Source organism: Takifugu rubripes, chromosome 11 (assembly GCF_901000725.2).
Source record: "Takifugu rubripes chromosome 11, fTakRub1.2, whole genome shotgun sequence".
NCBI lineage: Eukaryota > Metazoa > Chordata > Actinopteri > Tetraodontiformes > Tetraodontidae > Takifugu > Takifugu rubripes.
Window position 1 is genome coordinate 6,593,744 of NC_042295.1, and position 18,779 is coordinate 6,612,522.

Here is an 18,779-nt window from a genome sequence, read left to right on the forward strand (position 1 = left end):
AGACGTGCGTGCAGCTGATGCCGCAAACTCACAGCAAACCAATCACATGATGGCCGGATGGACAGAAGATTGGCGTATTAATGAAGAAGTGGCTGTAATAGAAAGTAAGGAGTATTTGTTGCATTCTTCCAAAAAATGAACAAATTATCTCCAAAACTGAAGGAAGAAAATGCAACATTATTAATCTGTGCTGTCAGAGTCCAAATTTCAACATAAAGGAGGAACAAACAGTAAAAACCAAGAAGCCGCCAGCATGTGACATCATGAACAGTTACTTAAAAGTGACTTAAACATGCTTTTTTGTTGCTTCCTGATTTGGAGTCAACAGCATTTTTCTTGAGTACTTCCTAAAAATGACTTGGCAAATTACAATGATCCAAACTTTTCCCAACAGAAGATTAAAAAACATTTTCATGAAAAAGAATTTGGCTTGTATTTCCTACAGCCACATGAAAAAATATTTACAATGTAAAAGTTCAAGGTGAACTCAAGGGATTGTTCTGCCGCCAACTTTCTGTTCATTACAACAGTAGCTTTTTGAAGTTCACCAAACTTGTGACTGTTCCACAGAACATAAATGGAAATGGAGTCGCACAAAACTCCAACCAACAGTCATTAGAATGGTTCAAGACCCATCATGGAACATCTAAAAGCCCCACCCTGAAGCCAGGCCTGGTGGCCGGGCCTACGTCCATGGGGTCTGGCCGGGCCCAGCCCGAACCAGCAATGTGGACACTCCCGTCTCCAGTGGACCCACCACCCGCAGGAGGAGCATGAAGGGTCCGGTGCAGTGTGGATTGGGTGGCGGACCAAGGTGGGGGCCTTGGCGGTCCGATCCTCGGTTATGGAAATTGGCTTTTGGAACATGGAATGTCACCTCTCTGGCGGGGAAAGAGCTGGAGCTTGTGGGGGAGGTTGAGCGTTACCGACTAGCGTCGGCTCAGGAACCCAAGTCCTTGAGGGGGGTTGGACACTCTTCTACGCTGGAGTTGCTCAAGGTGAGAGACGGAGAGCGGGGGTGGGCTTTTTGCTTGCCCCCAGACTCTCTAGTTCGACGTTGGGGTTCTCGCGGTCGAGCGAAAGGGTTGCTTCCCTGCACCTTCGGGTCGGGGAACGGGTTCTGACGGTTGTTTGTACATATGCACCAAACAATAGTTCAGAGTACCCGCCCTGTTTGGAGGATCTAGGACAGACGCTGGACAGTGTCCCAACTGGGGACTCCATCGTGCTGCTGGGAGACTTCAACGCTCACGTGGGCAACGACAGCGTGACCTGGAAAGGCGTGATTGGGAGGAACAGTCTGCCCGATCAGAACCAGAGTGGTGTTCAGTTATTGGACTTCTGTGCTAGTCGCAGTTTGGCCATAACTAACACCATGTTCGAACATAAGGTTGTTCATCGGTGCTCTTGGCACAATGACAGCCTGGGCCGTAGGTCAATGATTGACTTTATAGTCGTGTCAGCTGATCTGCGGCCATATGTTTTGGACACTCAGGTGAAGAGAGGAGCAGAGCTGTCAACTGATCACTACCTGGTGGTGAGTTGGATCAGGTGGGGGGGGGGGGGGCACCGCGCGGACCTGGCAGGCCCAAACGCTTAGTGAGGGTCTGTTGGGAATGCTTGGTGGAGGAACCCGTCAGGCTGGTCTTCAACTCCCACCTCCGACAGAGCTTTGATCGTGTTCCGAGGGCGGTAGGGGACATTGAGTCTGAATGGGCCATGTTCCGCTCTGCCATTGTCGAGGCGGCTGTCGCGAGCTGTGGCTGCAAGGCCGCTGGTGCTGGTCGTGGCGGTAATCACCGTACTCGATGGTGGACACCAGAGGTGAGGGGAGCCGTCAAGCTAAAGAAAGAGGCCTACAGGTCATGGCTGGTCTGTGGGTCTCCGGAAGCAGCTGACCGGTACAGGTTGACTAAGTGGGTTGTGGCCGCGGCAGTCGCAGAGGCAAAAATTCGGGCATGGGAGGAGTTCGATGAGGCTATGGAGGAAGACTTTCGGTCTGCTCCGAGAAGATTCTGGCAAACTGTCCGGCAGCTTTGGGGCGGTAGGCGGCAACTCGCCCTCACCGTGTTAGGTGTGCGTGGGGAGCTGCTGACGTCTCCTGGGGCAATTATCCGGCGGTGGAAGGAATACTTCCAGGAGCTCCTCAATCCTACCAACATGTATCCTCAAGGTGGAACAGAGTCGGCTGACCAGGAGGTGGACCATCCAATTTCCGGAGCAGAAGTTGCCGAGGTAGTGAAACAGCTGCCCGGCGGCGGAGCTTTGGGAGAGGATGAGATCCGTCCGGGGTATCGTAAGGCTCTGGATGTTGTAGGGCTGTCCTGGTTGACACACCTCTGCAACATTGCGTGGACATTGGGGGCAGTGCCCTTGGACTGGCAGACCGGGGTGGTGGTCCCTATTTTTAAGAGTGGGGACCAGAGGGTGTGTTCCAACTATAGGGGGATCACACTCCTCAGCCTCCCTGGGAAAGTCTATGCCATGTTGCTGGAAAAGAGGATTAGACTGATAGTCGAACCTCTGATCGAGGAGGAACGGATCACCTCTTTACCCTTGCTGGGGTGCTTGAGGGGAGTTGGGAGTTTGCCCAACCAGTCCACATGTGTTTTGTGGACTTGGAAAAGGCTTATAACCGAGTCCCCAGGAGCATCCTGTGGGGGGTGCTCCAGGAGTATGGGGTGGAAGGTCCCTTGATAAGGGCCGTCCAGTCCCTGTACCAAAGGAGCAGGAGTTTGGTCCGGATAGCCGGTTTTAAGTCGGACTCGTTCCGAGTGAGGGTTGGACTCCGCCAGGGCTGCCCTTTGTCACCGTTTCTGTTCATAACTTTTATGGACAGAATTTTTACCTACCTACCTCCCTCCTTCCCTCCCTCTTGGAGGAATGTGCTCATTCATTTGACTGTGGGGAGCAGCATGAGATAGGCATTTTGCACAAATTGTTGGACACTCCAAAATATAAAGAATGATGTCACCTTCTTTAGCTTTGTTGCAGTTAACAATAAAAAACAGATAGAAATATTTATGAAAACAGGTTCCACAAAAATAAAAATTCACATTTCCGAAGATTTGATGAATATAAGCTGATGACCTGCAACACTATACGATTACAAATTGCACAAACTAAAATATTAAAAATTAAAATTGCACAAAGACTACATTTACAGTGTGAGAATAACAACCATCAACATTTGTTTAAGGACACCATGTGCACTAATACATGATGATACATTACAATAGTATTTCTCCTCTTGTACTGTAATAAGTTCGGGTTTGTTCCATAATTCTCCAAGAAAACTTTGAATTCTTTGCAAGACTCCTTCGAGTGTCTTTGCAGACCGATATAGCATCTTATTCTGTACATCTTTGAAGATGTAGGTCTTTCAAAGCCAGGAGAAAAAATATATATATCAATGGTGAAGGGAGGAAAAGGACCATAAATAGACAAATATGGAAGGGAGACGGCTCCCACTAAGCAGAGTTGAAATACATGTAGATGTGGTATGCAGGCAGATAAGAGTAGCTTCACCCCTTTGACACACGAGTGAATCAAAACCTGCTGCTGTTCCCCAGACATAAGCACTCAGCCACTCCAACATAACAGAAGAAGTGCTTCGCCACTGCTGGGAACCTTATGTTCAACAGAAATGCAGTTCACCACCATGCAGCACTCATTATTGGAGTGTCTATTTTCATCCCACTTGGATGAGCGTGCAGGTCAGTTTTACTGTTTAAACTCAAAGGAAACTTGTGTTAAAAGAACCCAGTAGTCCAGGAGGAAAGATGAGCTTCTCTTGCACCAAAGGATGTTCTTTGGAAACATGTTTTTGGGACCCAAGTGGTATCTAGTTAAGAGTTTTTGTAGCCGCAGTCAGCTGATGGCAGCCATGCTGAAATGATCTAGTACAGTGAACTGGAGCACGTACAAAGCTAAATAAAACACTGTTCCAGATCATTTTCACACTAGCAATCAAAGCTCACCAAGAACAATAAATCTTAAGAAAGATGGGTTAGGTTAGAAGCTCCAGTGTCTAGCCTACTGGGACATAAATTGTCTACACTGGAAAGTATGAGCACAACATCCACATTTCTGCCAGTATTCTACTGTTGGTGGTATCAACAAAAAGTGTATTTGCTGGGCAGTAAATTACATTAAGACTAATAACCTTCAGTTTTCAGTAGTTTTGTTGTTATCATCCCTTTTACACGAGCTGTTAGCTCAGGTGCTGCGGATATGTAGCACATTCTCGTCCACAGCACATGACCTTTAGCTTTTAGCTCTTTAGCTGTTAGGTGTTCACACAAAAAAGAACTAACACATAGGTGCAAAGCAAGGAAAAATGCCACAGAAGTTGCAGATGAAGGTCCGACCAACGACGCCACTGAAAGAAAGTTTCAGGGTTACTGTCTAGCCTTTACATGTGGGAATCTTGGAAATCATTTTGAAAGTCAAAAATATAGTAAAAACTTTAAGTAAAAACACACAACAATTTGAATATCTGTCTTTTTAAAAAGCTACTTTAATAAAGATGTATGGTTGGGTAATGCATATGCACCAAGTTCACGTATCCCGTGAGCTGCAGCTTCCAGCCTTGCGGCAGTCAAATGGTTTCCACCACTGTGAAAACTGGAGCACTTTTTTCCTCTGATCATCAAAATTCTCCTTGATCAACTTCCTCCAGCGTCGTGGCTCCAAGTCTAACATACCTCCAACCACTTCCTGGAGGAAGATCGGATGGATTGTCATGAAATAACAGCATTATTTAATAAAGATAAAGTCCTGGCTAGTTGATAACCTGGTTTCTTAAAGTAATACAATAAGCAAAGAAAATACATTTTTGGGAAGCGATGGTGATATAAAATCCAAACATTCAGACCAGTCTTCCTTACTGTGCACACTGACCTTGCCAAAGTAATGAGGGAACATCTCTTCATTCTCAATGACATGAGCGAAACCTCCCTGGAGTCCAAAATCGACAGCAAAGTAGGGCAGACCCCGAGGTACCTACGAGTTTGAACAAGGATGATATAAAGAGGGTGCAATGTTTCGAAATTCTTCTGTACAATTATGGAAAGGACGTACAGATCGACGGATGTCTTTTGCCGAGAGGTCCACAACCTTCTTATTCATGGCCCATTCATCATCACACTCCATGATAGCTTTCTGAAGAGAAACTAAAGGTTGGTTGATGGACGTCATAAATGTTTGACTGTGAGAGCCACGTCAGAAGAGATGGAGACCTTAAAATAAATTGGAGCCATATCACCCAGTTCCCGTGGTAACGGAACACATTCAAGGACCATGTGTCTTTGCTGACGTGGGTAAATGTGCGTTTCCATAAAGACACAGTCCAGATCCTGGGACTTAAACATTTGTACCAGACTACGTCGGAACAGCTAAGGACAACAAAGAAGCTCAAAGGTTAAAGAGGCCAAAAAGAAATTGAGGATTTGTGATTTACACATTGGAGGAAACATCTCCAAAAATATCCTTTTAAGTTGAAGATCAGGATTTTGAGCATTAATGACCTGGATTTCAGACCAAACGTCCTCATCTAAAGCAGTGGCACAACAGTGATGTTGGAGAGGACAGATGAGACAGTGACCCTCTGCCATGGACACTCCAGCAGGAAGACTCAGGTAGACCTGTGACAAACATTACACACTATTCATTATCAAATATTCATCTAAGAAAAATAGGAATGAAAATGTATGGAATTAGAATTCTATTACACAGCTAGTAAATTCACATATTTAAGATTCAGAGAATATTCCCAAAGAATAAAGTGTCTTCTGTCCAGACCAATAATGAGTGGCCGCGGTACTTTTCACATATATGTATAGTGATAAAAATGATAACCTGAAGTGGAACAGGACACAATGGATGCAGTCCTTTACATTTGTGAAAACAAATTAAGAAATCCTTGTTTAATCAATTACCCATGTAATTTAGAGCATAAAGGTATGACATTCATTCATGCGCTCACCTTGCTCCCAATGGCCACAACAAGGTGCTTCTGGAGCTCTTGGCTGCTGAAGCAGTGCTGGCATTTATCCATGGACGCAGCCATTCTCCGACTCTCCCTAATGGCTCTGTTCCTCATCCTCTCCTCCTCACGCCCCTCGCCCTCCTCCTGCGCCACACTCGACACAAACATGTCATCCAGCGTGTAGTTGTCACCATCTGTCTTCCCCATCATCTGGAGAGTAGGGTGCAGCAGAAATGATGAGATGAGAGTGACGAAGGACAGAGACAAAGAGCAGGTTTCAACAGCAACGTAATCACTAAAATACGTAAAAGCATGTGAGTGCTGCTGTATGGAAGTTGATTTCTCTGTATATTGTGATACAGTACAGAGGATTGACTTTGCTGTTTCCATGTCCAAGTCTAGTCACCATGGCAACTAGGCAACAGGTTGAAAGTGCTGTGTGTAAGGGAGTGAGAGGCAGCATGAAGTGTATCTATGACTCGCTGTGTAGGAGAGTGTTTGTTAGGGAGTAAAAATTGTATGTTAGTGACAGTGTGGGAGGGTGTGTATCTGCACGCACACAAGGCCTGCCCTCAAGTGTGCATGAGGCATTTATTTCCACATGCGCATGCAAACAAATAACAAAGACTAGTTAGGCAGCACATGCCAACTCAGAATACTCCCCACAGTTTTTAAGTGATCATGCTGCTTCTACATTAACCTTGGCTAAAGACAACCTGGAGGACCTGACAAGACAGGGTAATAGGGAAGTTTCCCTGGAAAAAACATCATTTAAATGCTCAGACAATGGCAGTTGGCTAACCTAACAGCCAGCTTCTGACCAATGGACAAATCTGTTATTTATAGAAATCCTGCCATGGAAACAGTAAATGTATTTTTAGTAACTAGCTTTGAAGGTGTAGAACATCGGCTTATATTTATAAATCTATGCATGTGTGATTAATATGTATGTGTGCATGTGTATGGTTGAGATATTTGGTGATATATTTTAAAGCATTCACTCCATCATTCATGCATGTAGTTCTGACAGTTTGGTCTCTCCTCAGAGAAGATGTGCTACATGTGCTTCACAACTCCAACATTTATTACATCCGTGATATTTCAGCTGCAAGAGACGAAAAGCTCAGTTGTCCAAGTAAACTAGTGTGTTAAACCAAACTGTATGTACGTATGTAACAAATATATAGGTTTTCCTTCCCTTTAAGAAACCATTTATATTCATTTCTGCTGAGTTGTGGTGAATGTTGTCATGGTAATGTTTTGTGAGCAGATTTGCAACATTACATCAAGTCCTACTTAATGTTTTACCTTAGCAGCCATGCGAGAGTAAAGAGCATTCTGATCCTGTGAAGAGCTCATCTTCTCCCTCCTCACCATCTCCTTCAATCCCACTTGATCGTCATCCTGAAAGTAGCGCACACGCTGTCCTTCAACATGGGTCTCAATCTATAGCAGGACGATAAGGGAAAATACATTAAATCTTCCAAAGAAGTAAGAAAGTGCAGTCAGGAGACCAAAGCCTCTCGCTACTTGTCTTGATCTCCATCAGTGTACCTCAACCTGGTGACAGGAACCATGTGCACAGAGAATTAGCTTTCATATTCTTAAAGCCTTTCTGAAATTGAGGACAACACAGTTGTTGACCTAGTTGTCAGCTGCCAGTTTATGCCTGTAATACCTGTTTTTTCTTCCCTCTCCCTCTGTGTGGCTCTACAGCTCCGGAGGGGGCAGCAACTGGCCAAGCTCGACCTGAATCGTCTGTCCTAAACAGCAAGACTTCCTGGTCAAGAATGGAGCTGCCATCATCCTGAAGAATTTTCAAACAAAAAAACATCCAAATAAATGCAAAAGTTCAACCTTTGCTTAAATATGTGTAAAAAATAAATACAAAATAATACAATTATTATTTCTTGTATACTGATTTCTCATGAGATCAATTTGTCAATTATCCTCATCTTTAATTACTATTAATAATACAATCAAGAATCAAAATAAATATAAACTGATAGTTTTTAAAGGGGTTGGATGGGTCTTTTGATGAGTTCAGCATGGTGAGAAACTTCTACTCTATTACACACTGGAAATACGCCTTATTATCATCATCAAGTATTTATTGGTGGAAGTTGTTTACTTTGCACACTACATAACAAATTGTCTTAAATGGTTTAACTCAGTATTGTTTTGTTAGTGAAAAAAATCAACTACATTCTGATTAGAAGGAAATAGCCACAGGTAATAAGGACTGCATAGGTAGATGAGGTAATAATACAATACACAATGATGCATAAGAGGAGGGACCATCACAAAGAAATTAATCATCTACAGCAGCTGCCACTTTTGAGGCCAAGCCATATCTACAACACATTCACAGTTCTGTACTGCAACTCAACAGTACTCAAAGTATAAATGTCTCTTAATGGATAAGAGTATTCAATTGTACAAATTAAGATATCATTCTCAAATGTTATATCTGGCCTAGAGTCCAAAGGGGGGTCCTACAGGGGGCATAAATAATCAGGCCAAACTCCGGCTCCTGCCAGAACACATTTCCTATAAGGCTGAAGTCAAATGTCACCTCAGGAGCTGCCAATGAAATTGAAAATGAGGCATAGAAAACAACTTTGATTGCCTGAAATCAACAAACATGCAAATAAAGTACAAAATAAGCGTTGTGAACAGCTGGAAAACCCTGCTAAACTTCTTGCAAAACTAACTATAAATAACCTGTAAAAGAAATTATTTGTTTGTTTAGCAGATCATTTAAACCAGTAAGGTCAAGCAAGTTCATTTGATGATGCTTGTGCAGGTGTACGAGGTGTCACGAGTTGTAGAACAAAGACTCCTTAGAAAATGATGAAGATGTGCGAGTCAGCAACCTTCAAAATGCTACAGTTTATCATGCTAACCTTGTGACGATGAAGTAAGTAGATGGAAAAGTACTGAGAGAAAGGCGTAGTCGCTAAGCATGTTTGTTACATTGGGCAGAGATCTCTCTGCATGCTGTTGTTGCATGTGTTCTGACTGACTTATTAAACTCTTAAAAGCAGCATTTTGACTTTGTGTTAACAGAAGAAAACCCTCAACAAACTTAAAAGACTCTTTTATTTTCTGAGCATATTACATCAGTATTAGTTTGATGCCAACAAAACAAGACAAGACATTACAAACCTGTTTTGTTGTAGATGTTTCTCTTAGCTTCATTTGGGTAGCATGGCTTTCTTTGACTTTGTGTGCTGCCTCCAATTGTGACTTTAGCTTCTCAATCATGGCCTGAAAAATAGGAAATATACCCTGTATCAAACATAGAAATCCTATCATATATTTAGATACATAATTTAACAGTCACTCAGTTGCTGTGCGTAGGGCTGTTGTTAGCATGTACGGCTGTTTCAGTAGCTGCTGTATACATCTATAGGTGAAGTCACATCATGTTTGAAAAGACTGCAGTTATACTGTACTGCATTTTTAGACGTAAGGGAAGAAGTTTATTTATTCAAATTATGATCAATCAATCAATCAATCTTTATTTATATAGCGTCTTATACAATCAAAATTGTTTCAAGGCGCTTTCCAGAATCCCAGGGCCTGACCCCAGACAAGCAACAGTGGCAAGGAAAAACTCCCCTTTAACAGGAAGAAACCTTGAGCAGGACCAGGCTCATGTAGGGGGACCCTCCTGCTGATGGCCGGCTGGGTAAAGAGAGAGGAGAGGAGGGAGGACAGGTAGAGGATAGGATAGGTAGGAGAGGAGAGGGGTAGAGGAGATGAGAGGTAGAGTGAAGGGGAGGTAGAGGAGAGGAGAAGGAGGAGGAGGGGAAAGAGGAGAGGAAAGAAGAGGAGAGGGAGAGGAAAAGGAGAAGGAGAGGAGAGGAGAGAGGAGAGGAGAGGAGAGGAGAGGAGAGGAGAGGAGAGGAGAGGAGAGGAGAGGAGAGGGAGAGGAGAGGCACAGAGCACAGAAACACACACAAAAAATATGCACAATCACTTCAACGGGGCCGGCGGTCATTATGCAGCTCCGATGGCAGTGATACCTGCAAATAGATAGGGGGGGGGGGGGGGGGGGAGAAGCAGAAAAACTACACAAGAATCAGCATAACTAGTCTGCTTGATGAGGAGAGGAAAGGAGAGGAAAGGAGAGGAAACCATGACCCAGTGGAGTGACAGAGGCCTGTCAGGTGATCATGTTTCCGGACCACGGCAGCCTTGGCCTATAACAGCATAGCTAGAATGTGACCTAATGATTAGACGACCCCCTAAGTATGATAATTTGTCTGTCTATGATAGTAACTGGAACTACTGAATTAGTAAAAGTAAGCTTTTTCAAAGAGGTAGGTTTTGAGTCTGATCTTAAAAGTAGCGATGGAGTCAGCCTCCCGTACCTGGACAGGGAGCTGGTTCACATAGAAGATAATCTCACCGTGTTGCCCATGATCTCCGCCTTCACCAGTTTTGCTCCCAGTTTGTTCATATCTTCCTCAGTCAGCAGATGAATTACCTCTTCCACCTCACTTTCACTCTCACTCCTGTGGTAAAAGAGAGGGGTTTGAAGGAAAAAGTTAAAATATTGGATAAAAGTCAATTGGTAAAAAAAAATGCCAGGAAAGCCTTGAATTTTTCACATTTATTTTGATAAAACAAAACTTCTAATATTCTTATCTTCAATGTCTGTGTAAATTCTCAGTCATCCAGGTCATTGTATCCAAGGTAGTTTTCTCTGTCAACTGGACTCTTATCTTCAATATCTTTCCTCTAGGGTTTGCCTTTAACTCACCCTAACACACAAAATGACTGCTGAAAATGTATTGACTTTTAAACATTCAGTTGTTTTCTTCTAAATTCAGAAGAAGCTCATGTGTTCTGAATCATTAGATTCCTTCTCCCCCCACCAGAGATCATTACAGCCTTGCTTGGAAGGACATAAGCTGCAGCCCAGGAAGCATCGTTCTGGGTTATTAACCCTCTCATAGCTTGATTTCATTCTGCTTCCTTGCTGTAGACTCATTTCATGCTGTGCAGGATATGGGTGCTGGTTTACCCAAACAACTTTACCTAATGAGGCATTCCACAGAAGTCAGACGGCTCTATAAAGCATAAATACTCTGACATCTGGCCTACAACCATGCCATGTGTTACACTGCCATGGAAACAATAAAGTCAATGACTATAAAAGAATATAACGGCTTAGAAAGTTTTTTGTCTCTAAAGTCTTTTGTACTTTAAAAGGACAGCAGTGGTCATGTGCTATAAAGATATGCCCATTCACATGGTTATTGTTTTTAAATTTAATGGAAGTGTTCACAAAGGGATAGTTAAGAAGACAAGAAAACAAAGTAGTTTAAAAGAACACGTTTCAAAGGGTATTGAGGGTATTTTGTGTTTGAGTTGGATAAAAAAAGAAATGCAAGAAATGCAAGCATAGAATGAGTTAGTCAGATACACTTCAAGTAATTTATTCTTGTGAGTTTACAGCACCTTTCCAATGATACTGCGCCTGTATCACTGTTATTTTCAGGACCCATCTCCTTCTCCTGCTGTTTCTTCACACTGTTGACTTCTTGAACAGGTCTGCTACTCTTCTTCCAGGCTGGAGCAGAGTCCTCATCATCAGAGTTTGGTTTCAAAAATCCCCTGGACAGTTGAGCTGGGGGAAAATAACACTTTGGTGCTGCACAGGAAAGAAACGTTAAGCCTTCTGCAATGTTCTTCACAATAAAATGTACATTTGTCATAGAATGCATTTTTAATTCACAAGGTATTTACACAGATTCATCACTACAATATTTCGTATGGCCTCACCTCTGCCATCATCTTCTGAAGGTTTGAGAAACTGACTTCTGTGTGACCCAAAAGAGGAAGACTGATAACTCCGAAATGCTGAAGAAGCACCCCACTTCTCTTTTTCTTTCTCTCTATCCGTACTTCTCTCTCTCTTCCTACTTCTTTCAATATCCTTCTCTCTTCCTCCATCCTTATCCCTGAACCTGTCTTCTTTTCCGTGATGTTCTCTCCCCTCCTTTCTTCCTCTATCATGGTATCTCTCTTCATGTACTGGTGATGAATCTCTTTCATTTCCTCTCCTGCGGTTGGTCTCTGTTTTGTCTCCCTCTTGTCTCCTCCATCTCTCTCTAGACTCATTTTCACTTCTTGCTGTCCACTCAGCTCCCTCTTTTCTTCTCCTCTGTCCATACACAGCCTCTTCAGCATCTGCAAGTCGTTGTTCAAACAGTTCCACCGACTGTCAGAGAAGAAAGAAAGAATGATAAAATATCCTTTTTTGAAAGTTAACTTAAAAATGTACCAAAATGTTTGTGTGTTGTGTCGAACTAAGTGTTAAAAAGTGTTAACTTATGCATTCATTCACTACATATCACTCAGAATCCTCTTTATATAATGATGTGTGTACATAATGGACCCTGGAACATTTGAAAGTTGCAATGTAGCATCAATTCTCACTCCATATCTTTCAACCACCAGATCAGCGAGGTTACGAGATTCCCTCTCTGCCTGCTCCTTCATTCTCTGGTAGCTCTTCCTCAGCCAGCTCAGACCACCATCATTCACCAATGGTCCTACAAAAGAAGACCACAGGTAAAAAAAAATGTCAAGACAAGAGGAGTTTAAAAGACTTATCTTAAACAATACAAAAACAAGAAAGGCATTTAGATGCAGCTGTCTCTTACTTCAATGCATCATTGCATTACAGCACATATTAAAAAAAACAATTATGTATCAGTAAAAGGACTTTATCCATAATGTGAGTGATACGCTGTAAATCAATAACATTTTACACTACAATAAAAATACTTTTTTCTGATTTCATTGATAAAATGTCATTTTTCCTCACTTCTGTCTCTGAAATGTATAAACCAGGTAAGGATTTGTACTACATTTCAGATGACCCATCCATATAAAAATGCACATGTATGAATTTTAGTGTTTAAAGATTGTCCCTATATATGGTAAGATTACCAAAATTTAAGAAACGAATTATCAACACTGTAACACCACTTAAATTGTAGATAAGTTTGAGCGCATTTTATTAGACCTCATAACAGAAGGTGAAAGTTTGAAATGTGTCACAATGTGTGAAATGTGCCTTTACATTACACATTTGATATATGTATAAGTTCATCAATGGCCAAAAGAATCTCCATAAAGCAGTAGCTACCTTTTTTTTGTGAAGGGCCAGCCATCTCCTCTGGAGGCAGTCCAGTCCCTCCATCCTTCCAGTATGGGTTTAACTCTAGTTTGTGCAAACCAGCCTATATGAAAAAACTGTTACTTATTAATATTACTTAAGAAAACGGAGACTGCAGACTAAACTGTGCACTAAGGCCATCTATAGTAACCTCAGTTGGAACCAGAGTACTTGCCAGTGTTGTCGTGGTATCTAACCCCTAACATGCTTACATGACCACGCTTCCTCTCCCTTATACATAAATGAGAAAAGAGACATGCCATCACCTGCTCAATGGTTTGCGCCTTTGCTCTTTCCACTTCTTTCAGCCGCTCTTTCTCAGCCCTTCTCTCCATTGTAGATGTAGTTTTCATTGCCAAAAAGTCAAAGGTCATCCATTCGTCTCTCTATGAGAAGGACATTGGGGACATAGCATCTCAACTAACATACATGACAGTCAGAATAGCTTCACATTTTGTCATATCCAGTAAAAATGATTCAGCAACCTTATCCATCAGCCACCATGCTTCACTGTATGGGTGGCCCTGGGCAGGTGAGGAGGGATCAATCAGGATCCTCCAAACAATTTAAATTAGGGCTAAAATAAATCCAAAGGTGGCTACAACAGGCAAAGGAATCTTGTTTTTCATAGTCTCAGGGTGAAAACTTCAAGTGGGACTTTCAATGAGGGGCAGCTTCTGACTAGCCAGGCTGAACTACACCTAGAATATAGAGTAGATCTGATATTCCAGAACTGTGTGAAAAGGAGGTTACCTGGACTTTCTGAGCTGGACTGGTGTCTTTATCTGAAGTCCTGGACTGTTCAGAAACCTGCCAGGCTTTAGCAGCTTGTGTCTGGGGCTGAGCTTCCACCCACTCATCCCCTGAATCCTAATACAGAATGAAGAACATTTTCTGAATTAGTTTTTTTAAACAGCAATTTAAAAAAAAAAATAAAAAAAACAGTGCTGTGAATAATGCTCAGTGATTTACCACTGAACCATCACTAGTGTCATCTTCTCCTGAAGCTTTCCTCTCCTTCTTGGCCTTATTTTTCTTCTTTTTTTTAGATTTCTTCTCTTTTTTCTTCTTGTGCTTCAAAGAGTCAGCCTGTAGGATTTAAAGGCAAAGGTTTTTATTACCCATTTACTTTCTGCAATTGGCAATAGTGAAGCATAAGACAGTCTTTCAGTTCAGATAAATTTGTCAATCAATCTTGATAGTATTATAAGCTACACTGTATAGTAATCACTGGTACAAATCTTATGTAAAACAAAGTATCTTACATCCTGTATCTCTTGAAGTCTCTGATTGATCTCAGGGAGCATCCAAGTGTCCTCCCCTCTCTGCCTCTTCAACTGTTTTTTCCTCTCCTCCTGTTTATACTGCTGCTTGGCCTGAACATCAGAGTTAAGGTTAAGAGTCAAGAGTCAGGTTAATTGAAGATTCTAAATAGCTCCTCGGTGTGAACGACGTGTGTGTCCTGCTACCTCTCCTGAGCGTATTCTTGTGAAAGGCTAGATGAAATTGCAGTTTGTTTTTTGTAAGATGGCTGTCAAATATTTGAGCTACAAACAATATAAGCAGTTGAAGTTTTGTTCTGGGTGTTGAGGCAATGATACTGCAGACATGCAAGTCCTTTCTCAAACATCAAAGAAGACTGAAACAACAACAGAGTAGAAAAGGTGAGCTGTGCTTCTCTTTTTGGGCAACTGAAGCCATGTTGAGCAACTGTTTTTTGGCCACAACATTTGCTCTCCTTTCTATGGTAGCGCAAACACAGCTGCACATCAAGATAACAGACAGGTGTGTGTCAATGTGATTATGAATTACAGGGAGAATCAATCTTTATGCTGGGAGTCATTGTGACCACGACAAACAGCAGCTGGGCTACTAATAGCCCCAGCCTTATTTGTTGTATCATTTCTGTCTGCAGTTTAATTCCTGGCAATTAATCTCTGTCCCACCACTCATTTCAAAAGATTCTTTTCTAACTTTCATCCATCTTGGTTTGATCTTTTGTAACTTAGGAAAGTCAAACTGTTGCCATAGATGCAAGTTTCTGAAAGGCAAGAATTATTTGACAAATATACAAATTTCTGGATGCACATTGCTTTTATCATGATGATTTATGGCCCATAGCAAAAACACAATTACTGATGTCAACATTAGTATCTATATCCTAACACACTGACAATAGGGAAAAGTTCTTGAAGACATTATAGAGACAATGGTCTCATTCATGAAACGTTAGTAAATTTGTGAACACATTTACATATAAAAACCTATCCCACTAAAATCTTACCCTGGATTCAGGAACACGTCAAAATGTGTTTGGGGAAACTCAAATCTGATTGTAAACACGTGTGTAGACCATGAATGCCAAATGATCGTAAATTGACAGCGCACTCCCGATAATCAGCTATTTGCATAAATCTCCACCCATGAATTGGCAATGAGCACTATAAAAGGAGGTGTTCATTGATGCATCTGGGTTACCTGTCAATCATGGCAAGCAAAACGAGAGAGAATGAAAGTTTTTTAACTTTCTGAAGCAGAACAAATTAGTCTAAAGCAGAGATAGAATTGTTTTGAGTTGAAATAAAATTGTCATCAATTAGCAGTGGTGTGAAAGGGACAGGCAAATCAAAAGCCAAAAAGGAGGTAAGAGGCGCAGTTAATTGGATCTCTGCCATCCCCAGAGCCATAACCAAAGTCAAAAGAAAGTGGTTTAATATAAAAATGGAGGTCAAAAACATATTTGAAAAAATAGATCTGTCACAGGAGAAGGAGGCTCAATGTCTAAATTGTCAAATACAGAAATAGCAGTAATTATTGGGGCGATCGCTTTGTCAGGAATCATCCCTGACGGAGAGAGCGACCCCCAGATGGTAAGGTAATAAATGTTGTGTCACAATAGTCTACATTCTAAAAAATCACAGATAGTTTTGTGATCAATTTAGTTTAGGTTGTACAGTCCCAAACAATTTGGACAATTTTCTCTCCAGATTTAAGTAGAAATGTGAAACCAGCAATGTTATATTGTGCATAATTGATCCGTGAAATCCGTGATAGCTGTCGGAATGTAGAGCTATCTAACATTTTTAAAAAGTGATACGCATAGCAGCCCACAGCAGTTTTGTATGCAGTTTTGAAAGCATGTGTAGATTTTGTTAGTAGCTACAAACAGATCTGAGCTACTAAAACATTGATAAATGTTAGATTCATGTAAATTTACATCTACAGTTTACACACAAATTTGCTCTGCTCACGTTTCATGAACGAGACCCAGTGTGTTTTGCTGCCTTCATAAGGTGAATCTGAATTTCTAGCATCTCAATGGGCAAATTAATTGTAGGTCATGATAAGGGGGACAAATAAGTAGAAATATAATTTACAAAAAAAAAAAATAAAACTCTTGATGGAGCATCTGTGAGGTACTATTAATTGATCAGTTTTGAGCAAGAACATATTTCTTTTATGTTCAATAGTTATTAGCTACGAGTACAATGATAGACAGATAGATAGACAGATAGACAGATAGATAGAAAACTCACAACTTCAATAAATCAAGGAAATATAGTCTATATAAAGTGGAAGCTCCGCATATTAAACGAAGTTACAGTACAATGATTCTGACAACTTTGATTGATATACATTGATGTCACTGACGCCAATCGCTTTCTAATAACGCCTATCAAACATAAACACAGTTAATATTTTGATGATAAAAATATGATTCTACCGTTAATGTCGCAAGTTCAGTTTGGCTGCGTTTCAGAGTGTTGACATTACTTTAGCGGCTTGGCTAGCGGTTTGCTAGCTGTTAGGTTAACTCGTTGGAAGCTAATAGAGCAATTACTCTACTTAACACGAATGGCTCTACGGACCTTACGGTTATTACCTTTTCTACCGCTTCTTTTCGTGCTTGTCTTCTAAGAGATTTTCTTTCCTCAATATTACTTGCACTCTCAAAACAACCACTGTTTGCCGCCATGACACTTCCACTTTGTGCGGCGTTTCAGAGGTTAGACCGCCATGACACTGCCGTAAATGCTCTGATGGAAGTCGTAAAGTGCTGACGCAATAGCAAGTGGCTGGGATGCCACAGATATGTGATAACCGTATATAAAGTGTTGCATGCATGTATTTGATCGTAGTCTCAGTGAAAATTCACAAATAACCGAGCTGTTTTTGATTTTTGATCTCTCATATACTTAATTTAACTAAACAATTTCACCATGAGAGAATGTGTTTGTGTCTTTTATGTTCATTTTAGTTTAAAGTATATTAAGACAAAATGCTTTTAAATTAAATGTGCTCTCAAAATAAAACCAAAATAAAATAAAAGATTTTGTATGACTGCAAGGATTTTAAGTAAATAAAAGTTATACGAGAGCTCAAAGAGACAAGGTCTAGTGCCAAATGGAGTGTGGGGGTTTAAGTTATTATATAGTGATAATGGATGGTGACACTGTGTTGTATTTCATGCCTTTTCGCAGCAATGGTGACTCGGGTAAGAAACAAGTAGAACCAAATATATAGTGAGAGCATCTATAAGGCTGTGGTAGGAATCATTGTGATTCAGAGAAAAAATGTTAGCTCTATATTCATTCCATGTCTATGTAGAAACTGTAAGGGTGACGGTCTATCATTCTATCTGTGAGCCTGTTGATTGATATCTTATTTCTTAGCTAATGTAACTGCTGCATCCCCTGACGACCATGTTACCATTTTTAAATTTTACCGTTTTAAAAAGCTGAAAGTCAATGAATTGAGGGCTTTCTGTGTTTTGCAGTCACCACAATAAAGTCTTCTACTGAGACTGATTTGATCAGGAGGTGCAGAAAAAGAAAGCAGGCTGGAGATGGAGGTGGAAGAATCTCAAAACAAAAGATAGTCTCGCACCAGCATAAGGCCAAACATAGCTTTGTAGAAGCCCAGAGAGGTCAGGAATTATGAATGGAGGATATAATTATGTTCATGCACATTGCAGGATGACTTTGATTTGCAATGAAAAAAATGTAATCATTGATTTGCCAAGGGGTTCATTAATTTGTTTAATTTTTGTCACAGCTGAATTTGCAGCCAAGTATCAAGAGTTGCAACCTCTTGGTAAAGGAGGATGTGGTTTTGTTTTTGCTGGATACAATAAATCTAGTCATTCCCCTGTAAGTGTTAAACTTTTGTCCTCAAGCACATTCAGACATTTACATGTGTACATGCAGAGTTTAGCTGGGGAGAGGGAAGTCTGGGCTTCTCTCCTTAGGCTGCTGCCCCCGCGACCCGACCCCGGATAAGCGGTAGAGAATGGATGGATGGATGGACATGCAGAGTTTAATCAGGATGTGCTGAAAGCCACGCTGGTATCTGGTATTAGGTGGCCATCAAACACGTTGCCAAAGAAAAGGTGTTGTGCAAAAACAAGGTGAGTACAAATGTACAACTATTGTAATCTCCCCCACCGCTGACAGAGGTGGTTAAATGTGTTATGTTGTGATTTGTTTAAGGGTGTTTCATCGGCTGTTTTCCATTTTTGTTGTTTTGTTGTTTCAGACTGAAAATGGGAAATGAGTTTCGTCTGAAGTTGCTGTCATGTTGAAAATTTCAGGG

The 18,779-nt window shown here is 41.3% G+C and overlaps 1 protein-coding gene across 2 annotated transcripts; it reads right to left on the reverse strand.

Annotated features, from left to right (window-relative positions):
- Window positions 1–2,970: 2,970 nt before the first annotated feature.
- Window positions 2,971–17,244, reverse strand: cwf19l2 (CWF19 like cell cycle control factor 2). 2 transcript variants are annotated; one of them, XM_011618165.2, is made up of 19 exons: window positions 17,071–17,244; window positions 14,453–14,563; window positions 14,160–14,276; window positions 13,941–14,057; window positions 13,454–13,573; window positions 13,158–13,251; window positions 12,443–12,558; window positions 11,786–12,224; window positions 11,462–11,630; window positions 10,407–10,512; window positions 9,158–9,259; window positions 7,668–7,796; window positions 7,298–7,435; window positions 5,987–6,199; window positions 5,529–5,645; window positions 5,241–5,396; window positions 5,083–5,163; window positions 4,903–5,004; window positions 2,971–4,719 (listed from the first exon to the last, which is right to left on the reverse strand). In XM_011618165.2, exons 1-19 carry the CDS (start codon window positions 17,161–17,163, stop codon window positions 4,561–4,563), a joined length of 2,679 nt encoding a protein of 892 aa, XP_011616467.1. In that variant the 5' UTR covers window positions 17,164–17,244; the 3' UTR covers window positions 2,971–4,560. The 2 variants fall into 2 exon arrangements, with proteins under 2 accessions (XP_011616467.1, XP_011616466.1); XM_011618164.2 differs by having other exon boundaries at window positions 11,462–11,654.
- Window positions 17,245–18,779: the final 1,535 nt, after the last annotated feature.

Excerpts from the sequence above, each read along its gene's own strand:
- cwf19l2 (XM_011618164.2), bottom strand. The coding sequence starts at position 17,163 with ATGGCGGCAAACAGTGGTTGTTTTGAGAGTGCAAGTAATATTGAGGAA. Across the intron at positions 12,225-12,442 it reads TGGTGGTTGAAAGATATGGA|TCGGTGGAACTGTTTGAACA; the intron begins GTGAGAATTGAT and ends CTTCTCTGACAG. Across the intron at positions 6,200-7,297 it reads ACTCTCGCATGGCTGCTAAG|ATGATGGGGAAGACAGATGG; the intron begins GTAAAACATTAA and ends CCTACTCTCCAG.